This window comes from Cricetulus griseus, chromosome 8, assembly GCF_003668045.3.
Source record: "Cricetulus griseus strain 17A/GY chromosome 8, alternate assembly CriGri-PICRH-1.0, whole genome shotgun sequence".
NCBI classification, from domain to species: domain Eukaryota; kingdom Metazoa; phylum Chordata; class Mammalia; order Rodentia; family Cricetidae; genus Cricetulus; species Cricetulus griseus.
The window spans coordinates 97,737,709-97,754,669 of NC_048601.1; the positions used below are offsets into that span (position 1 = coordinate 97,737,709).

The window sequence follows — 16,961 nt, forward strand, 5'->3', positions numbered from 1 at the left end:
ATGATTAAGGAAGGCACCTGAGGTCAACCATACTGCTGCATACATACCCATAAAGAACACATAAAGAAAATAATTTTTACAATAATCCTTCACTAACCTGCCATGAGTAACCCTTTTCAGGTGCTTCCTTTCTCAGCTTCCCAAGAAAGAAATTAAACATTGGATTAAGAAACACCAACCCAGCATTGCATAGGCTGTGTGTGACACTGATTCAGGCATGCCTGCATGCCTGCATCTTCTACTTCACAGTCAAGGGCAGCTGTCCAGTAGGCTTTCCCTGCAGTGATGGAATTTTTCCTTATTCCTGCTTCATGTGACTACTAAAATTAGCTCAAATTTAACAAAATTGAAAGTTCTGGGCACCTGAAATGAACCCTAGTTATATTTCAGGTGCCCAGTCAGCCCCACATGGCTTGTGGCTGTTCTATGTGTTGTGATTTATTTTAAAACGCTGTGAAGAAAAGTCACACCATACAAGACTCACTTGAGGAGGTTTATTTGAAGAGGAGAGAGAGGGAGGCAGAGACCGGTCCCAGGTGACAAAAGTGGCAGAAGAAAAAGAGTGAGAGAGAGACAGACAGACAGACAGACAGACAGACAGACAGACAGACAGGAGTTGGGCAAGGCCCGCCCATTAAAAGGGAAAGCAGTGAATGTGCACAGGTGGTGCTCTCAGTGGCTGCAGCTGAGGGCGAATCCTGTCAGAACCCCAAGGGCAGGCCAGTGCCGATGCCTGAGTACTAGCATTATGGGGCAGTGTCTAGGGTCTTAACCACTGCACAGTATTGCCAGCAGAAATTAGACTCTCCTCTTGCATCTGTGTGTGTCTGCATTTTTCTTCATGGCAGGGGCTCATACCTTGAGGTTTTAATGTGTAACTGGAAAACAGGTACTGTGGCAATTCTGTGAACAGACCTTTGCTGCTGGTCCCTGTTTATACCTTAGTCAAAACAACATTGGCCAGCTCCATGTTGCTGAGAAACGATTGGGGAGATAGTTCTAGGGATACCCAAGAAGATGCTATTAACACTGCACTGATCGGATTTTAGTTTTTGTTTTGTTCTTTTTCTTTCTTTCACTGAACCATTTTTTCATGTCCTACTTACTAATTTGGGACTTGATTTATTTATTTATTTTCTTTTTTCTTGAAACAGGGTCTCACAGTAGCTTTGATATTCCTGGAACTTGCTCTGTAGACCATGCTGGACTCGGACTCACAGAGATCCACCTGCCTCTGCCTCTGGAGTACTAGGGTTAAAGGATGTGCCAGCATACACAGCTGATCTTTTTAATTTTCTTTCTTTTTTCTTTTAATTTTAATTATTATGTATGCAACATTCTGCTTCCATGTGTATCTGCACACCAGAAGAGGGCACCAGATTTGTTTATTTGATGCAGGGTCTCACTGTGTAGTCCTGCTTGTCCTAAAACTCACACATAGATCATGCTGGCCTCGAACTCACATGCCTCTGCCTCACAAGAGCTGAGATTATTAGGTGAACACTACCACACCCAGCAAGATAGGGTTTATTTTGGTTCGCAGTTTAAGGGAATCCTCATCCTATAGTAACTGGAGCTTGTGACAGCTGGTCACATTGTATCCAGTCAAGAATCAGAACAGTGAGTACTGTCTCTCAGCTAGTGTTTTCCTTCAGGCCCTAAATGTAGGGTCTACTGATGCTCATTGTTAGGTTGTCTTCTCCCTCAGGCAGTCTAACCAAGGTCATCCTTTGGGTGTGCCTAGGGCACACCTCCCAGGTGAGTCCAGTCAATACTGACCAGCAGGTTCCTAAATTTTCACTTTTACTTTTGTTTGTAAATTAATTTTGTATGGTTGTTAGGAAATTTGCTACTTTATGAATTGTTATTTTGTAGAGTTAGTGTACTGGGGAGTAATTTAGGTGTGGGGATTGGTTTTTGTAAGACAATTTCTTGCCGGGCGTTGGTGGTGTACGCCTTGAATCCCAGCACTGGGGAGGCGGAGGCAGGCGGATCTCTGAGTTCGAGACCAGCCTGGTCTACAAGAGCTAGTTCAGGACAGCCTCCAAAGTCACAGAGAAACCCTGTCTCGAAAAACCAAAAAAAAAAGACAATTTCTCTGTGTAGCCCTGGCTGTCCTGGAACTCACTCTGTAGTCCAGGCTGGCCCTGAACTCAGAGACCTACCTCTGCCTCCCAATAACAATTTTAAAAGCATGTGTCTCAATACCCTGCTGAGACATTTTTCTTAATGCATTTGTTGATTCCCTTTACTGGTGGGTCTGATTTTTGATGTTTTGGTTTGGTTTTTTTAATGTGTATCGGTGGATATTTTGGTTAGAAGTAGCATTTGACATTACATTTATTGTTAGCTTGAAATAATTTTTAAAATAGGGAAACGGTCTGGCAAGGTGGCTTACTAGGTAGAAGTGCTTGCTGCACAAGCTAAAGGGACCCGAGTTAGGTCCCAAGAGCCCATGGTAGAAGAGAACCAACTCCTAAAATTGTGCTTTGATATCCACACATGCAAAGTGGCACACACACACACACACACACACATACAATTCTAAAAAATAAAACTATAGAAACTTTTTCTCCAGAGACCTTAGCTATTGAGAAGACCGTGGTGTTCTGCAAAGCAAAATAGAAAGTATGTTAGCTGCCTCTTTGTGGTTCTGATCACCTTTCTCTTGCTGCACTAGAATGTGGCAATAATGATTTTTTAGCTGTTTTTGTTTGTTTTATTTTTGTTTGAGACAGGGTCTCAAGTACCAAGACTGGCCTGGAGCTCACTATTTAGCTGAGAATGCCCTTGAACTCCTGATCTTCCTACCTTGCAAGTGCTGTGATTATAGGCATATATCACTATGACCAGCTTGAACTATTGCTTAACAAGGAGTACGGGGGGGGGGGCACGAGAGGGAGGGAGGAAGGGAGTTAGAAATCTGTACACTGAATATACAATATTTATGAATATCCAAGAGATAGATTAGTAAAACTTCATTTATTTTTGTGGTGGTGGTGGTTTTTTGAGACATAGTTTCTCTGTGTAGCCTTGGCTATCCTGGAACTCATTCTGTAGACCAGGATGGTCACAAACTCACAGATCCACCTGCCTCTGCCTCCTGAGTGAGCCACCATACCTGACTCTAAAACTTTTGTTTGCTGGGTGTTGGTGGTGCACGCCTTTAATCCCAGCATTCAGGAGGCAGAGGCAGGTGGATCTCTGTGAGTTCGAGGCCAGCCTGGTCTATAGCGTGAGTGCCAGGATAGACTCCAAAGCTACACAGAGAAACAAACAAACAAAACTTTTGTTTTTAAAAAATCCAATTTATTGATCACAACTATTAAGTTTTAAAAACATTTACTTTATCTTATATATATGGGTGTTTTGCCTATGTGTCTGCCTCACATGTGTGCAATGCCCACAGAGTTCAGCAAATAGTGTTGGACCCCTGGAACTGGAATTACAGGCAGTTGTGAGCTGCCGTGTAGGTGTTGGGAAGTCAGGTTCTCTATAAGAACAGCAAATGCTCTTATTTGCTGAAGCGTCTCTCCAGTCCCATCTTTTCAATTTTTTAAGACAGGATCTCACTGTGTATGAAGCAGTTCTCCTGATTCATCTTCCCAAATGCTTGGATTACAGGCATAAACCATCCACCCCAAGGGCAGAACTCTTAGGGGGAGGGGTCAGTCTGTTTACCTATAAATCATAGCCATTATTTTGTGAAGTAAAGCAGAAATCTTACATTATTCCTTTGTATCATGAAGTTTATAGGATTGATTCTTGTAACATCATAAAGCAAAATACCTTCTGTTCTCAGTTTCTAGAAATGGGAAAAGATTACAGATCAGAGCTTTAGGTTTTCACTTATTTCTTCTAACAATGTAGAGCAGGTAACTTTGCAGTGCCTTAGTGTGGATCTTCAGAAATAGATTCATTGTGACAGCCTTGCTGTTTAAAACAGTGCTTAACAGGGCTGACATGGTAGCATGTGCCTGGAGGCTGAGACAGATAAGGATCTTGAGACAAGCTTGGGCTGCCTAAAACCCTGAGTGAAATTCAAGCTCCAGGATCTGAGGTGGAGGGAGAAAACTGACTTCCAAGAGGTGTCCTCTGACCCACATAGACACCCCAGAAAAATTACAGAAAACCAATGTTGTTTTTCATGTGATAGAAATAAAAATTGTTTGAAGAAAGTAATAGTTTATTTGCTTTTAATTGAAATTCTGTCTACTGCATGACTATCTGCAAACTACTTAAACGTAGACGCTTAAAACAGTACACGGATCTTAGTTTCCTGGCTCAAGCATATGGGTCTTCTGCTTCAGGCCTGTCAGGATTGGCTAGGGAAAGATGTTTCCAGGCTTGGCATGTGGGTTTTTAGTGTTGGATGGTGCTCTTATTTTCTTCCTGGGTGGAAGCCATCCCATTTCTCTACTAAATAACTCTCCCATGAGGACAAGCACACAAAGTGGATCAGAGTCTGCAGCACGATGGAAATGAAGACAGCTAGGCCCTAGCCTCCATGGTACCAAATACCATGTTTGTGCCCTGCTCATTGTTAGGTAGTCACTAGGCCAGCTCTCACCAGGAGGTAGGAGGAAAGTACCTTTACTAGAAAGAAAGCTGGTCCCCACTGCCTCTCACCCAGTCCCAGCCTTCCAGCTGTTTCTCATGGGTTCATTCAGTGTAGGCAAAGGAACTGTGGATCCAAATACAGCCTGTAGAAATGGGGGTGCCCTGTCCTGTTGGTGAACTTCAATGGAGTAAAGTTTAATTTTCATCAGTAACAGTATGTGTGATGCTGCGTTCAGCAGTCTTTGTTCAAAGCTTGGGCTGTCTTAAGTTTCTTGACAGTGGTACTGTGACAGAGAATTTAAGAAGGGAATGAGAGCTGTGAGAGTTTGTGGGTTTATGTGGGGTGAGCAAGTCTAAGAAGAGCCATTAAAGGCTAGAGAGCGTGCACTGTTCTTGCAAAGTACAGTTCCCAACACTCACATTGGGTAGCCCACAGCAGCCTGTAACTCCTGCTCCTGGGGTTCCAGTGCTCTGTTCTAGATTATGCAGACACCCACACATATAGACACACAAACACACACACACACACACACACACACACACACACACACACACACACATATATATATATATATAACTTAAAAATAAATCTGAGGAAAGAAAGAGCCATAAAGTAAAGACTTGGATCTCAAGGGGGAGAACATTTCAGTGGGATGGTCTGGCAGTGCTGGAGGCCCAGCAGAGGGGATAAGGGACAGAAGGAAAGGAAGTCAAGTTAGGACTTGAGAGTCATCCAGGGGGAAGCCAGCCATGGGAAGAAGCACAGAGCCAGGCTAAGGGACCACAGAGAGGAGTGGAAGGCTATCCTGTCCTGGGCAGCTTGAAAGGTAATGCAGTGTGTTCTGACGGTGCTCACACCACGTTTTCTGAGTGAGGGTAGGAATGGCTTGTGCCCATTAGTCAGTAGTCAGAGGTGTGAATGATCCCACTGTGGCAGTGATTTTAAGTTAATCATTATGACATGTTTGAGGGTCATCAGCACGTCGATGACAGTAAAAATCCAGGGTTAGCATCACCCAGTGAATAATGGTTCATGGAAAAGGAGGGGAGCCAGCCGTGGTCACATGCCTTTAATGCCAGCACTGGGGAGACAGACAGAACTGGCCAAGCCTGGTCTATGTAACAAATTCCATCAAGACTACCTCAAAAACAAGAAAGGAAAGCAAACAGGGCTGATCACTAGGGAACACTACCTGCGAAAAGCTCTACAGATTTCCATTTAATGGATACAGTTTGAGGATCAAGTCCATGTTCTTGTGGTTTGTCAGCCCAGTGCTAGACGCATGAACCTGTCTTACTTTGTATAGTCACACTAAGGATCACTGAGTATCATCTGTGGTTAAAATGACATCTGCTCCTGTGCTTTTGTTTTGTAGTTTTGAAGTAATTAAAGTTATCCATGGCAAGTTGCTGGATATGGTGGGGAAAGTGCAGTAAGTAGCCTGTCTCTCTCTAGAACCGCAAACCAGCATCTCTTGAGCTGGGAATGGTGGACCTGACTTACCTCTGCTCTTGTCTCTTCTAATAGGATACCTATTATGTTGGTTGGAAATAAGAAGGACCTGCATATGGAAAGGTATGTAGCTCTTAAGTCCAAGGCGATTTAGTCAGCAAAATACCATTTTTAAATTATTTTCTCATGGCCAAAGTTTTGTCACTGTGTACAACAGAAACAATATACCGTACAAATGCCACACTTGTTGACAATGAGGAGCAAACCGGGAGATTCCCTTGGGGTTAGTTATTGAGACAGATATTATTCAGTTTCCATACAGTACTTTGTGTACTGGTTGTGATCACAGTGATGAACAGGGGCAGGAACACCGTGTGCAGGGAGCTCAGGGCAGAGCATTGGGAGGAGCCTAGGCTGGTGGCCCTGGTGGGATTTTCCTGGGCCCTGAGTTGCTTAAACTCTTCCTATGGCATGGCTGTCGTGATTGATGCTGCAGTACTGGAAAGCAGTTGCTTCCCTGAACTGCAAGAGCTCATTGGCACGTAGATGACCCTGAAACTTGCCTGTTCTGTTCCAGCTCAGGCGGGACTACAGCTCCTGTCACTTCCTGACAGTAGAAGGAAAGCACACAGTTCTGCTTCACGGTGGAATGGGTCAGAGTGGGGCTGCTTGATAAATAATCGTAGCTGTTCTACATGTCAAAGAGTCAAGGCTTTCTTTTTCCTTCTTTTAAGGGTGATCAGTTACGAAGAAGGGAAAGCTTTGGCAGAATCTTGGAACGCAGCTTTTTTGGAATCTTCTGCAAAGGAAAATCAGGTATATAGTTTGTAAAGCTTATTTTGTGTCAGCCTCGTTAGTTACAAAAGAGTCTGATATTTTTTTAATTTATTTATTTTTAAATTAGAAACAAGCTTCTTTTACATGTCAATCCCAGTTCCCTTGAGAGTCTAATATTTTTAAGATTGATAATCTTCTGCTTAAAACCATTCTACAGAGAAGGGCATGTTTATTGTGAGCATATTATTGCTACTGTGTCTGTGTCCATAGGCTGGAGCAGAAATAAGATACACACAAGGAGACTTAACTGTATTACAACTATGTCCCTTTTCAGTAGAAAGTGAGTCAGATGCATGGTTATTTTAAGCACTAATTTTAAGAGTCCTTTTGTTGACAGTTTCAGCCCTGCAGCTGTCCGTCTAAGGGGAGAGTCATTTCTGTACTAGAAGGCTTCACAGAACTGCTGCTTCCTTTTAGCCATAGCTTTGGTTTACGCTTATCACTTTGCATGGTACCCGTGCTGTTCTCCTGTGTCCGTCCCCTAGTTCTTCTTCCCCTTGGGTGCTTGATCTTCCTCAAGCTGCAAACCACACGTCTCAGCCTAATCTAGTGCATGCAAGGCCTTAGCGTGTGGTGTCCTGTGCTATGCTTCCAGTCACTGCACATAGACCTCTCTCTTCTGCTTCTTTAAGCATAGGCAGGACATTCCTTAGACTTAAAACGTCTTGCCTCCCTTGTGTCCTTGCGCTCTCTGGTAGTCCGTATTATTTAAGTAGGTGTGGTGTTCTCTTGTACAAGCAACTTCTGTTTCCCAGTGAATTACAGAGCAAGGGCTTAACCATCAGCTAGGGTCAGGGAGGAAAGATATGGGAGAGCCAGGGCTCAAAGCCTTCTCTGCTGAGGTAAGCTGAGGGGGGGACTGTAGCTGAGTCACCTGATACTGAATCAAAGGTGTCCAGTCTGTGTGTGTGTGTGCGTGCTTCTCCCCCTACCCCCCCATAGGTCCCCCATGTGGGCAGCTGTGGCACATGCTCCCCTGGGCTGAGCAGTGTTGACATGCTAATGGACACTTTCTGAGTAGAGGGGTTCAGTACTGTGAGACCATAGCTAACCCACAGAAAAGAGCAGAAGTGATTAGCCACAGAACAGGAGGAATACAAAGGAGTGAGACGCCAGGTCTGCAGGGTTTAGCATCATGGACTGTGAGCTAGGAGGTTAGTGTGGTGGGGCACATAAAACAAGAGTTTGACTAAACACTGAGATTGGGGTGACAGTCGCTAGAGAATGGGAGACTGGGACTGGGAGGAGGGGGGTTACTAGAACTTGAGTAGACAGGTTTGTAATTAGTGGGTATGGTGCCTAGGAGGAGTAAACATGGGTGATTGAGGGCTTGCAGGCAGTTGTAGAAGCAGCCCAGGGAGGTGGGGTGAGCAAAGAGTCTAGGCTGGGAGTTTGGGGAAGCCGAGAGAAGGGTAGGACTGCAGGGGCAGGAAGGGCAAGAAGAAAAGAACTGCAGGGGTGTCTACAAGGGAAAATGCAGCCAGAGTGGAGCAGGGCCCCAAATACCCAGAGAGTGTCATGGGAGCGTGGGGGGCAGAGCAGAGTGGAAGCTGGTCTAGTTGCTGTGAGGAAGGCCCTGGGGTTGTGAGGCTCTGGGAGCCTGGAACCTCCATGTGGACCTGAGGACAGGTCAGTGGCCCCCTCCTCGGGAGGGAGGCTATCATGAGCAGCTATAATCTGCTGAGAACTAATGCTGTCGTTGTTTTCACCTTCTCTTCAGACTGCCGTTGATGTTTTTAAAAGGATAATTTTGGAAGCAGAAAAGATTGATGGGGCAGCTTCACAAGGAAAGTCTTCATGCTCGGTGATGTGATGATTCTTTCTGCTGCAGAGCCTGAAGACACCTGGGAATTTACTCCACCTGAAGAAGCAAACTGCCCGTCATCCTTGAAGATAAAACTATGCTTCTGTTTTCTTCTGTTAACCTGAAAGATGTCATTTGGGTCAGAGGTCCTCCCCTTTCAGATTATGTTAACGTCTGACTCTGTCCAAATGAGTTCACTTCCATTTTCAAATTTTAAACAATCATATTTTCAATTTATATATTGTATTTCTTAATATTATGACCAAGAATTTTATCGGCATTAATTTTTCAGTGTAGTTTGTTGTTTAAAATAATGTAATCATCAAAATGATAGACATGTTACACTACTATTAACTAGGCTTCAATATATCAGTGTTTATTTCATTGTGTTAAATGTATACTTGTAAATAAAATAGCTGCAAACCTTAATTTTTTTCTGCTACATGATTGGCTTTTAAAGCAAGAACTGTGGTGGGGGTGAGATGAGGTGAAATGGTATATATGTATCTTTAGCCCCTGCACTCAGGAGGCAGGGGCAGGTAGGGAGTTACAGGCTAGCCAGACTTACCTGGAAAAACAAAAACAGAAATCATACTCTGGAGTTTCTCTCCTGGCACTCAGGAGGCTCTGTGTAAGTCCCAAGAACTGGAGGAGGATGAAGCCACCAGGGTGGACACTTGCTGATTGTGTGGCGTCTGGCCAGTAGGCTAGCAGCCAAGGCTTGTACTTGCCAGTAGATGCTAGGGATGAATTCTAGCAGATCAGAGAAGCTGAGTGGCCTGGGCGTCTTTGATCAGAATTGTTATTCTGTGGTGTCTGCTCTGTCCTTTTTCACACAGGTCCTAAACTGTGGTAGGAGCTGGTAGTGGGAGGATTGGCCATTACTTGACAGCATTGTTTACTCTTTTTTCCTAATGGTTCATGACACATTTCATCCATCCTTGTGCTAACTTGGTGTCCCATTGGACAAGGCAGGATTTAGAAAATGTGCCTGAACTGGGGGTAGTGGGGCACACCTTTAATCCCAGCACTCAGGAGGCAGAGGCAGGTACATCTGTGAGTTCAAGGATGGCTTGGTCTACAGAGTGAGTTCCAGAACAGCAGGGCTACACAGAGACACCCTTGTCTTGAAAAATGAAGGGGAAAACAAAAAAGAAAACGTGCCTGTTATCATTCCAGCACACTTGTCAGTTTAGATGGTGGGGCTCTCAGCAGCAGGTAAGATCGTCTTTCCTCCTGCCCTGTGAAGATAAGGCTTGAAGAAGGGGATTCTTGGAATTCTAATAGCGTGCCAGTTTCCACCTGGTCAGTGAGTCAGACTTAGAACTGAGTGTGCTTTTTTTCCTGTTCTTAGTTTTTGTTTTTGTTTTTTCTTTTTCTTATTCCTTGACAATTGCATACTCACATACAGCGTGTCTTGATTGTCTCCACCCCAGACACCTCTGGCACACCGTGTCCTCCTCCAGTCTAGTGTGGGGGACCAAAATCTTTCCACTATGGAATATTTTGAGATCCAGCCTTTGGTTTCACTAAACATGGAGCACCGGAAAGCTCCGGCCCACTATTGTATTGTTAATGCCAGTAAGGCTACCACTGTTTACCATGGCCTCTTATTTGCATCTGTATGTGCCTAAGCATCTGAATAGGCCCTCACCTGGGCGGAGGAGCCAGAGGTGTGTGAATAACTTGTGAGAATGGAAGGTTAGGAGTGAGAGGCGAGCGGCCAGAGCAGAGAGAGAACAAAGAGGGAAATGGTTTTCCTCGTGGTATTGGCAGGATGGTTAAGAAACACCAGAAAAGATGGCTAATAAAGAAATTACTCTAGTTCTACAACATGGAACTAAGAGCTCTCTGAAGATGACAAGATGCCTGTGTTTGATCTTTATCGCCATTGGGTTGCTAGGAGCTTCCAGGTCCACACACCCCCACTCAGGTAGACCCTCATGGCTGTCGTGGGTTAAAGCTGAGACACGCCGGGTCACGACAGTCTAGTTACTGCTGCCTGTTGGGATATTAGCTAATCCTACTGCCTTGATCTTGTGTAGGCAGCTGTAGTGCACTGAGTTCATAGAGCAATGGCCGTGTCCTGCCTAGAAGACAGCATTTCACAGCACCCGTCCCCTCTTAGGTTCTTTCTGCCCCCTTTTCCACAATTTTCCCTGAGGTGAGCTTGCTTTGTAAATGGAGCCCCTTCCCAGTTAAAATTTCACAGCGCCATTTCCAATACCAAGCAAATGCCACAGCTGACTTAATGAAGAATGGTAACCAGGTCTGTGGGCACTGCCCAAGGTGTGAGAGCTCTTCCATTTACCACTGCAGCCAGTAAGGACTGTCACAAATGACATGTCTTGTAGGGACTGGGGGGTAGCTGGGTTGGTAAAGTACTTTTACAAACATGAGGACCTAAAATCAGATTCCCAGTTCAACAAACAAAATAACAACAAACCAGTAATCCCTGTCCTGGGGAGGCTTGAAGAGACATGAGGCTTTCTAGGGCTCGCTGCCAACCATTCTAGCTAAATTTGTGTCACAAAAGGTAATGTTTATCTTGGTGGCCCATGAAAGTCATCTTAGATTCATTGAGCTACAGGAAGCACAAATGTAAGACTAAGTTTATGTTTAAAAATATTTTACAGCTCAAAATTGAATTTCAAAATACAAGTAAAATCACATTACAAGATAAGATTAACATGAGGGAATTCTGCTAAAGCAGCCATCTGCTGCTCCCTCCGAGGTCTGGCATCTCTTCTCCAGCTCCCTGCATATGCTCCCTTAAAAGATGCTTGTCGCCTCAGAGCCCCCAGATGCCCGTGTTTTCTACTGGCCTGGTGGTCACATTGCACACTTTCGGGCTGCTGAGTTTGAGTCTGTTTGGTCTGTGGTACCACGTTTCCTGGTGTCCTCCAGTGACTTGTTGGTCCACTAGTCTTGTTGGCTGCTCTGTTCAGTCTCTCCCTGGGCCTTTCCTGCCCTCACACTTCACCTTGATTTTATTTTTTTCGTAGTTTTAACTGATGCCCCAGGCTGGAGAACCTCTGAGTTTAAGGCCAGTCAGGACTACATAGTTCCAAAAAAGAGGAGAAGGAGACCTTGTTTCAAAATAACAAAAAAAAAAAAGTAAAGGAGGAGAAGGAAAAAAAACCCTTGCGTTTTCTGTCCCCATCATCTCTGCACTCTAGGTTTATCTACATGGGTGTTTCAGTGTTTTCTTTTTTGTTGTCGTTTCCCTTTTTTGGGTATCTTGCTATGCAGCCCTAGCTGCTCTCAAACTCAGTCTTCGTACCATTCTCTGAGTGCTGGTATTGCAGGTGTGTTACCATACCCAGCCAGCGATCTAACATGTCATCATTGCTTTTTCCTCTAAGGTTTCAGGAAGGGGTGCGTTTCCCACAGGTGCTCACCAGCTAGTTTTCCGGCCTCTGCCCTGCTCTCCCAGTCCCACTCGCCACTGTAGTGTCCTGCCTGTGTTCTCCCTCTTCCTCAGCTCACCCACCCAGACTTGCATCCACACGCCCTTCACACACTCAAAATCCTTCACCAGTAATTATGCCAAATCCAGACTAACCATCATCTTCGGAGGCCCTAAACTCACCCAAAACAGGCTCAGGCCTGGAACTGGCGTGTGCCCTCCCCACTGCTGCTAGGTTTTAGTGTCGTCTCTTCTTAGAGGCTTCCACGTTTACCGGAAGTGCCCTTGCTGTGCTCAAGCCCTGGTGTTTCATCAGAACAGCCGATGTCAGAGCTGGTCACTGTCAGGGTCCTTGCAAACATGTGCCTTGTGACTAGACCACAGTGTCCTCCCTTCTTCCTCCTCATTTGCCATACACTGGAAGCTGTGACTCAGGCACTTTGTACTGAACTGCTTCAAGTACCTAGGCTGTCTTTCTGCAGTTCCGCTTACCCCGAGAGTTATAAGTAGCATCTTAATCCTAACACGCCAACTCACATTAATACCAACTTGGTTTCAGTAGCTAGTGGAAGCAAGCTGTGTGTATAGCTCCATTCACTCACCCTTGTTTCTGCTGCTACTGTCCTGAAATGACACTTTCATTACTAAATACCTTCACCAGACTTGTAATTGCTTATTAAAAATAGGAGAGACAAAAGCCAGATATGTTGGCACATATCTTTAATCCCAGCACTCAGAAGGCAATGATAAGTAGATGCCTGAGCTCGAGGACAGCGTGGTCTATAGAGCGAGTTCCAGGACAGCAAAGGCTACACAGAGAAACCCTGTCTCAAGAACAAAACAGAAAACCAGGAGTGAGACAGAGCACCCCTGTGCAGCGGGCTCCAGATTAAGCATGTAGAGATCAAGATACACAGGATTTGGTTAAATACAGGTTAAATTTACTTGGGGAGAAATCACTTACATAAGAAACCAATGACCCGAAAGTTCCTGCTCCGAGGATCCACACCCAGGGTCATTGGTTTGATCATTTCAGATTTCCAGGAAGGCTACTTTGGGATCAGTTCTTGCCAACCTTCCCCTTGGGTACTGAGGCCAGTCATGACCTATGGTGACCCACCTGGGGAATGTATACAACCCTCTGTAGCCTTCTGCAGGTTCTAGGAATTCCAGCTGCTGCTGCTGAAGTAAGAAGCCCTGCCATTGGCTCACCGTTCGGCCTTCAGTTATTAACGGTCCCTCTCCTATCTCCTCACAAGGAAAGGCTTCTCCTCACTTGGTGCCCACTACCCTGGGTGATACAAACAGACTCAGAAGGCAGCACTGTCCGGAGACCTGGAAGATACTCAGGGGACTCAGAATATGCTGCTGCTGCTGCTGCTGCTGCTTCTTCTGAAGAGGGGTGTCCCCCCAAAAGTTCATAGTGCCTGTGGGCCTGAGAAACGAGTGCCTCTGCCCGAGGCATCTCTAGAGGAGCAGGCTGGTGGCAGGCCAGCTCCGTTATGCACCTTTGAGGCTGAATGCCTTCTAAAGGATTCTTCAGAACATTCCAGAAACTGCTTTTAGCTCCTTCCCATCTCACAAAGGGAAGGTTTTGCATGAAGCAAAATGGTCTTTTTGCCTCCTTCCTCCTGTCTGCCCCTTTTGCAGCTCATGTGGACCAGGCTGAGAGAATCCTGGGCTCAGGTAACCTCGCTGTTTACTGAGGGGAGGCCTGTAGTTCAGAAAGGTCCAGAGGCAGAGATCTCCCCTTCTTAGCCCATTGTTTTCACTGTACCATGTTTGAATATAGCTGAGCCTGACACCCAGGCCCCTTAGTTCAGTAACTGGACTAAGAAAGACTCAGAGTACCTCAATTCTGCATCTGGTGTGTGCCTTTGGGCAACTCCTTTGTACTCTGCTCTTTCTCCATAAAACTGTGCCAGGGATTGTCCAGAGCCTTTGACACATAGTTCATAGGTGACTGTTGATGGCCACCATGAAATCTCATCAGAATTCAGTCCTCACAAGTTTGTGAACCATGATGGGTGACTCCAGACTTCCCACAGCAATCTGAGCTTGTTCCAAGTTCCACATCCACAAGCTTACAAAGGCTGAGGAAAACCCCTCGTTCCAGTCTGACCCATCGCATCAAGAACACCAGACTCTGTTCAGTGGCAATAGAAACACAAGTCTCCATTGTTCACTCATCCAGTGATGTGCTGGCCTTCCGAACTCAGTCCCCAACCAATGGCTATTACAATGCGGTAGAATGTGTCCCAGTAAGGGCCACCAACTTAGGCAAGCTGTGCTGATGAGACCTTGGTTCGTCATCAGGGAAGCGGCAGTTGCTGGAGGAGGAGCGGGGTGATGGTGTTGGGGTCCCGTGTCAGCTCCCACAAGTTTGATTGGTTGGTTTGTCAAGCGGCTGGCCCAGAACCCAGCTCTGATTCAGCCTCCTGACTAGCTGTGAGGACAGCAGTGCCTGCCACTGACCCTCTTGTGTTTAGTGTAACTTTTTGTTACATTTTTATCTACTTTGTGTGTATGAAGGTCAGAGAACAACTTTCTAGAGTGGTTCACCCCTCCACTGCGGATCAAACCCTGGTCATCAGGCTTGACAGTGAGTGCTTTTAGACCCACTGAGCCACCATTGGCCCCAGGGCGCTATGATTTTCACCTTACCTACCTTCACAAGAGACAGCATAGATTCCAAATACTGCAGTCCCAGTAATCAAGACCTTTCACATAGTTCTTTCTGCTGTCCAAAGGCCTGCGCAGGGCCAGCCTGTTCCGAGCAGGGAGAGGCCACCTGGTATCTTTGTCTTTTCATCCCTACTGCCTATGAACTGGCTGAGTCTGGTAAGTTAGCACCACAGTCAGTCTACAGCCTTTCTATACGGCCTAGATGATGAGGCAAGCATCCTGAACCATCACCCTAAAATGCTCCAGCAGCCTGCTGGAGAGGTAGCCAACAGGCGGCCTTCCCATGTGTTTGCATCTTAGGCCATGAAGGAGCTTGCCCAGTACAGCCTTCTCTGCATTTTAACTGCTGGGCAAAAAGTGCTAAAGTGATGCTTAGAGCTGCCCCAGTCTCCTGCCTCTCTGGAGCACCTGGTGTGAAGCCAGGTGTGAAGAGGCAGCCTGGGCTGGCTGTGGCTGCCAACTGTGCAATCTGCTCCCCTTTGCTTCCCCATCTGCGAAATGTAACCTTGTCTGAGTCCAGGTGGTCCCAGCTGTCTCTTAAAACTAGATTAAAGTGTCCCCCAGAAGAAATTAAACATAAGTGATTGATTTTTTAATGAAATTTTTTTTCTCTTTAAATTTTTCTTTTTTTGGGGGGGGGGGTGTTTTTTCAAGACAGGGTATCTCTGTGTAACAGCTCTGGCTGTACTAGAACTACTAGCTCTGTAGACCAGAACTCACAGTCTGCCTGAATTAAAGGCATGTGCCACCACTGCCCAGCCTCTCTTTAAATTTCAAAGCGATTTCCTTCCAGTTATTCTTGACACATAGTGTCTGTAGCCTCTTGCCCATCTGGTGGCTCTGCTGCCATGACAGTGTGTATTCTGCTACTTCCTACTAATAAAGACAAGATACCCCAGTTTCTTTTTCTTTTTCTTTTTTTTTTTTTTTTTTTTTTGGTTTTCCAAGACAGGGTTTCTCTGTGTAGCTTTGGAGCCTGTCCTGGCACCCCAGTTTCTTTCTCTACATCTCTGAACTCCTGCACATATGTTATCTGCAAATACCCAGCAGACATTGCCACAGAAAGTGTCAAGTCACCTCCCTGGAAAGAGGAAATAGAGACACATTTGTGTACCTCCCTTCAGCTACCAAACTTGAAACAGTGACCCTCAAAAAATTAAAATTTCTAGTCAGTGATGGCGCATGCCTTTTCATCTTGGGAGGCAGAGGCGAGCAGATCAGTTGAGTTCAAGGCTAACCTACCTGGTCTAGGATAGCAAGTTCCAGGCCAGCCAAGTGATTTCCCCTAATTAAAATATTCTCCAGAAGCCCCATCCAGGAGAAAGCCGAGAGCTAGGAACAGTCAAGAGAAGGAACTCGCCTCTCAAGAAAAGATACCAACAGTTCCAACAACCTGTGGGTCCACCTTGCATGAGAGACCAGAGGAGGACAGTGATTGACAATTGGCAGGACCATACGCAAACCAGGACTGCTTAGTGACACACACCCATGTAACTCTCCATCTCAGCCCGTTGAATGGCAGACTCGGGGAAATCACTGGACCCTTTGCGTCTCTCCCTTCCTCCGAGCTTTGTTACTATTTATCTCTTTAACTGCAAGCCGGAGACAGGGCAGCTGAGCCCAACGGGGCAGCCAGAGGCTCAACTTGTACCCTGAATTCTCCAGTGACAGCTGCTGCCTGTGGCACTGGGCTCCATGTCCTGCTGCCACCCTGTGATATCTTTCACGTTCTCCTCCTCCCTGCTTCCTTCTCCAGGTTTGGAGTAGAAAGTGATCTGAAAAGAGGCCCCAGAACTGGAAGACATCCAGCATGGTGGGCAATCCCCCTGCCAGTCACTCCAGGTGCAAATAGGTCAACCCCTCCACAGTAACAAGCTGTGCCCTCAAGCTGCCCTGTAACAAAAGACACCAGGGGCTGGGATCTCCAGCCCAGGGGGCATTGAGGCTGGGAGGGAAGGGGAGGCTCTCTGTGTGACGATGGTGGTTCTGAGAGAGCTGTGGGCTGTATTTTGTTCTCAGGCTTCCCTGCCAGCATCCCATCCCCAAGGCGGAAGCGGAAGCACTCTTTTCCAAGCATGCGTCTTCCTGTGGGCTCACATAGTCCTGACCAAGAGTTCTGACCAGTGTCCGTCTTGCCTCCTGCTGGTCTGCTCTGATCAAGGCATGCACTCCTGCCTAGGAGATGTCTTCCAGGTCCAGTGGGGAAGCATTTG

At 46.1% G+C, this 16,961-nt stretch overlaps 1 protein-coding gene across 2 annotated transcripts in view; it reads left to right on the plus strand.

Moving 5' to 3' along the window:
• The window catches only part of Rheb (Ras homolog, mTORC1 binding), a 42,551-nt gene extending 33,468 nt beyond the window's left edge, over window positions 1-9,083 (plus strand). For both annotated transcript variants that reach the window (XM_027428422.2, XM_027428420.2), the window contains 4 exons: window positions 5,937-5,993; window positions 6,089-6,136; window positions 6,748-6,829; window positions 8,571-9,083. In XM_027428422.2, the coding sequence (XP_027284223.1) occupies window positions 5,937-5,993; window positions 6,089-6,136; window positions 6,748-6,829; window positions 8,571-8,663 (280 nt within the window). In that variant the 3' untranslated portion in view covers window positions 8,664-9,083. The remainder of the gene's footprint in view (window positions 1-5,936; window positions 5,994-6,088; window positions 6,137-6,747; window positions 6,830-8,570) is intronic.
• Window positions 9,084-16,961: the final 7,878 nt, after the last annotated feature.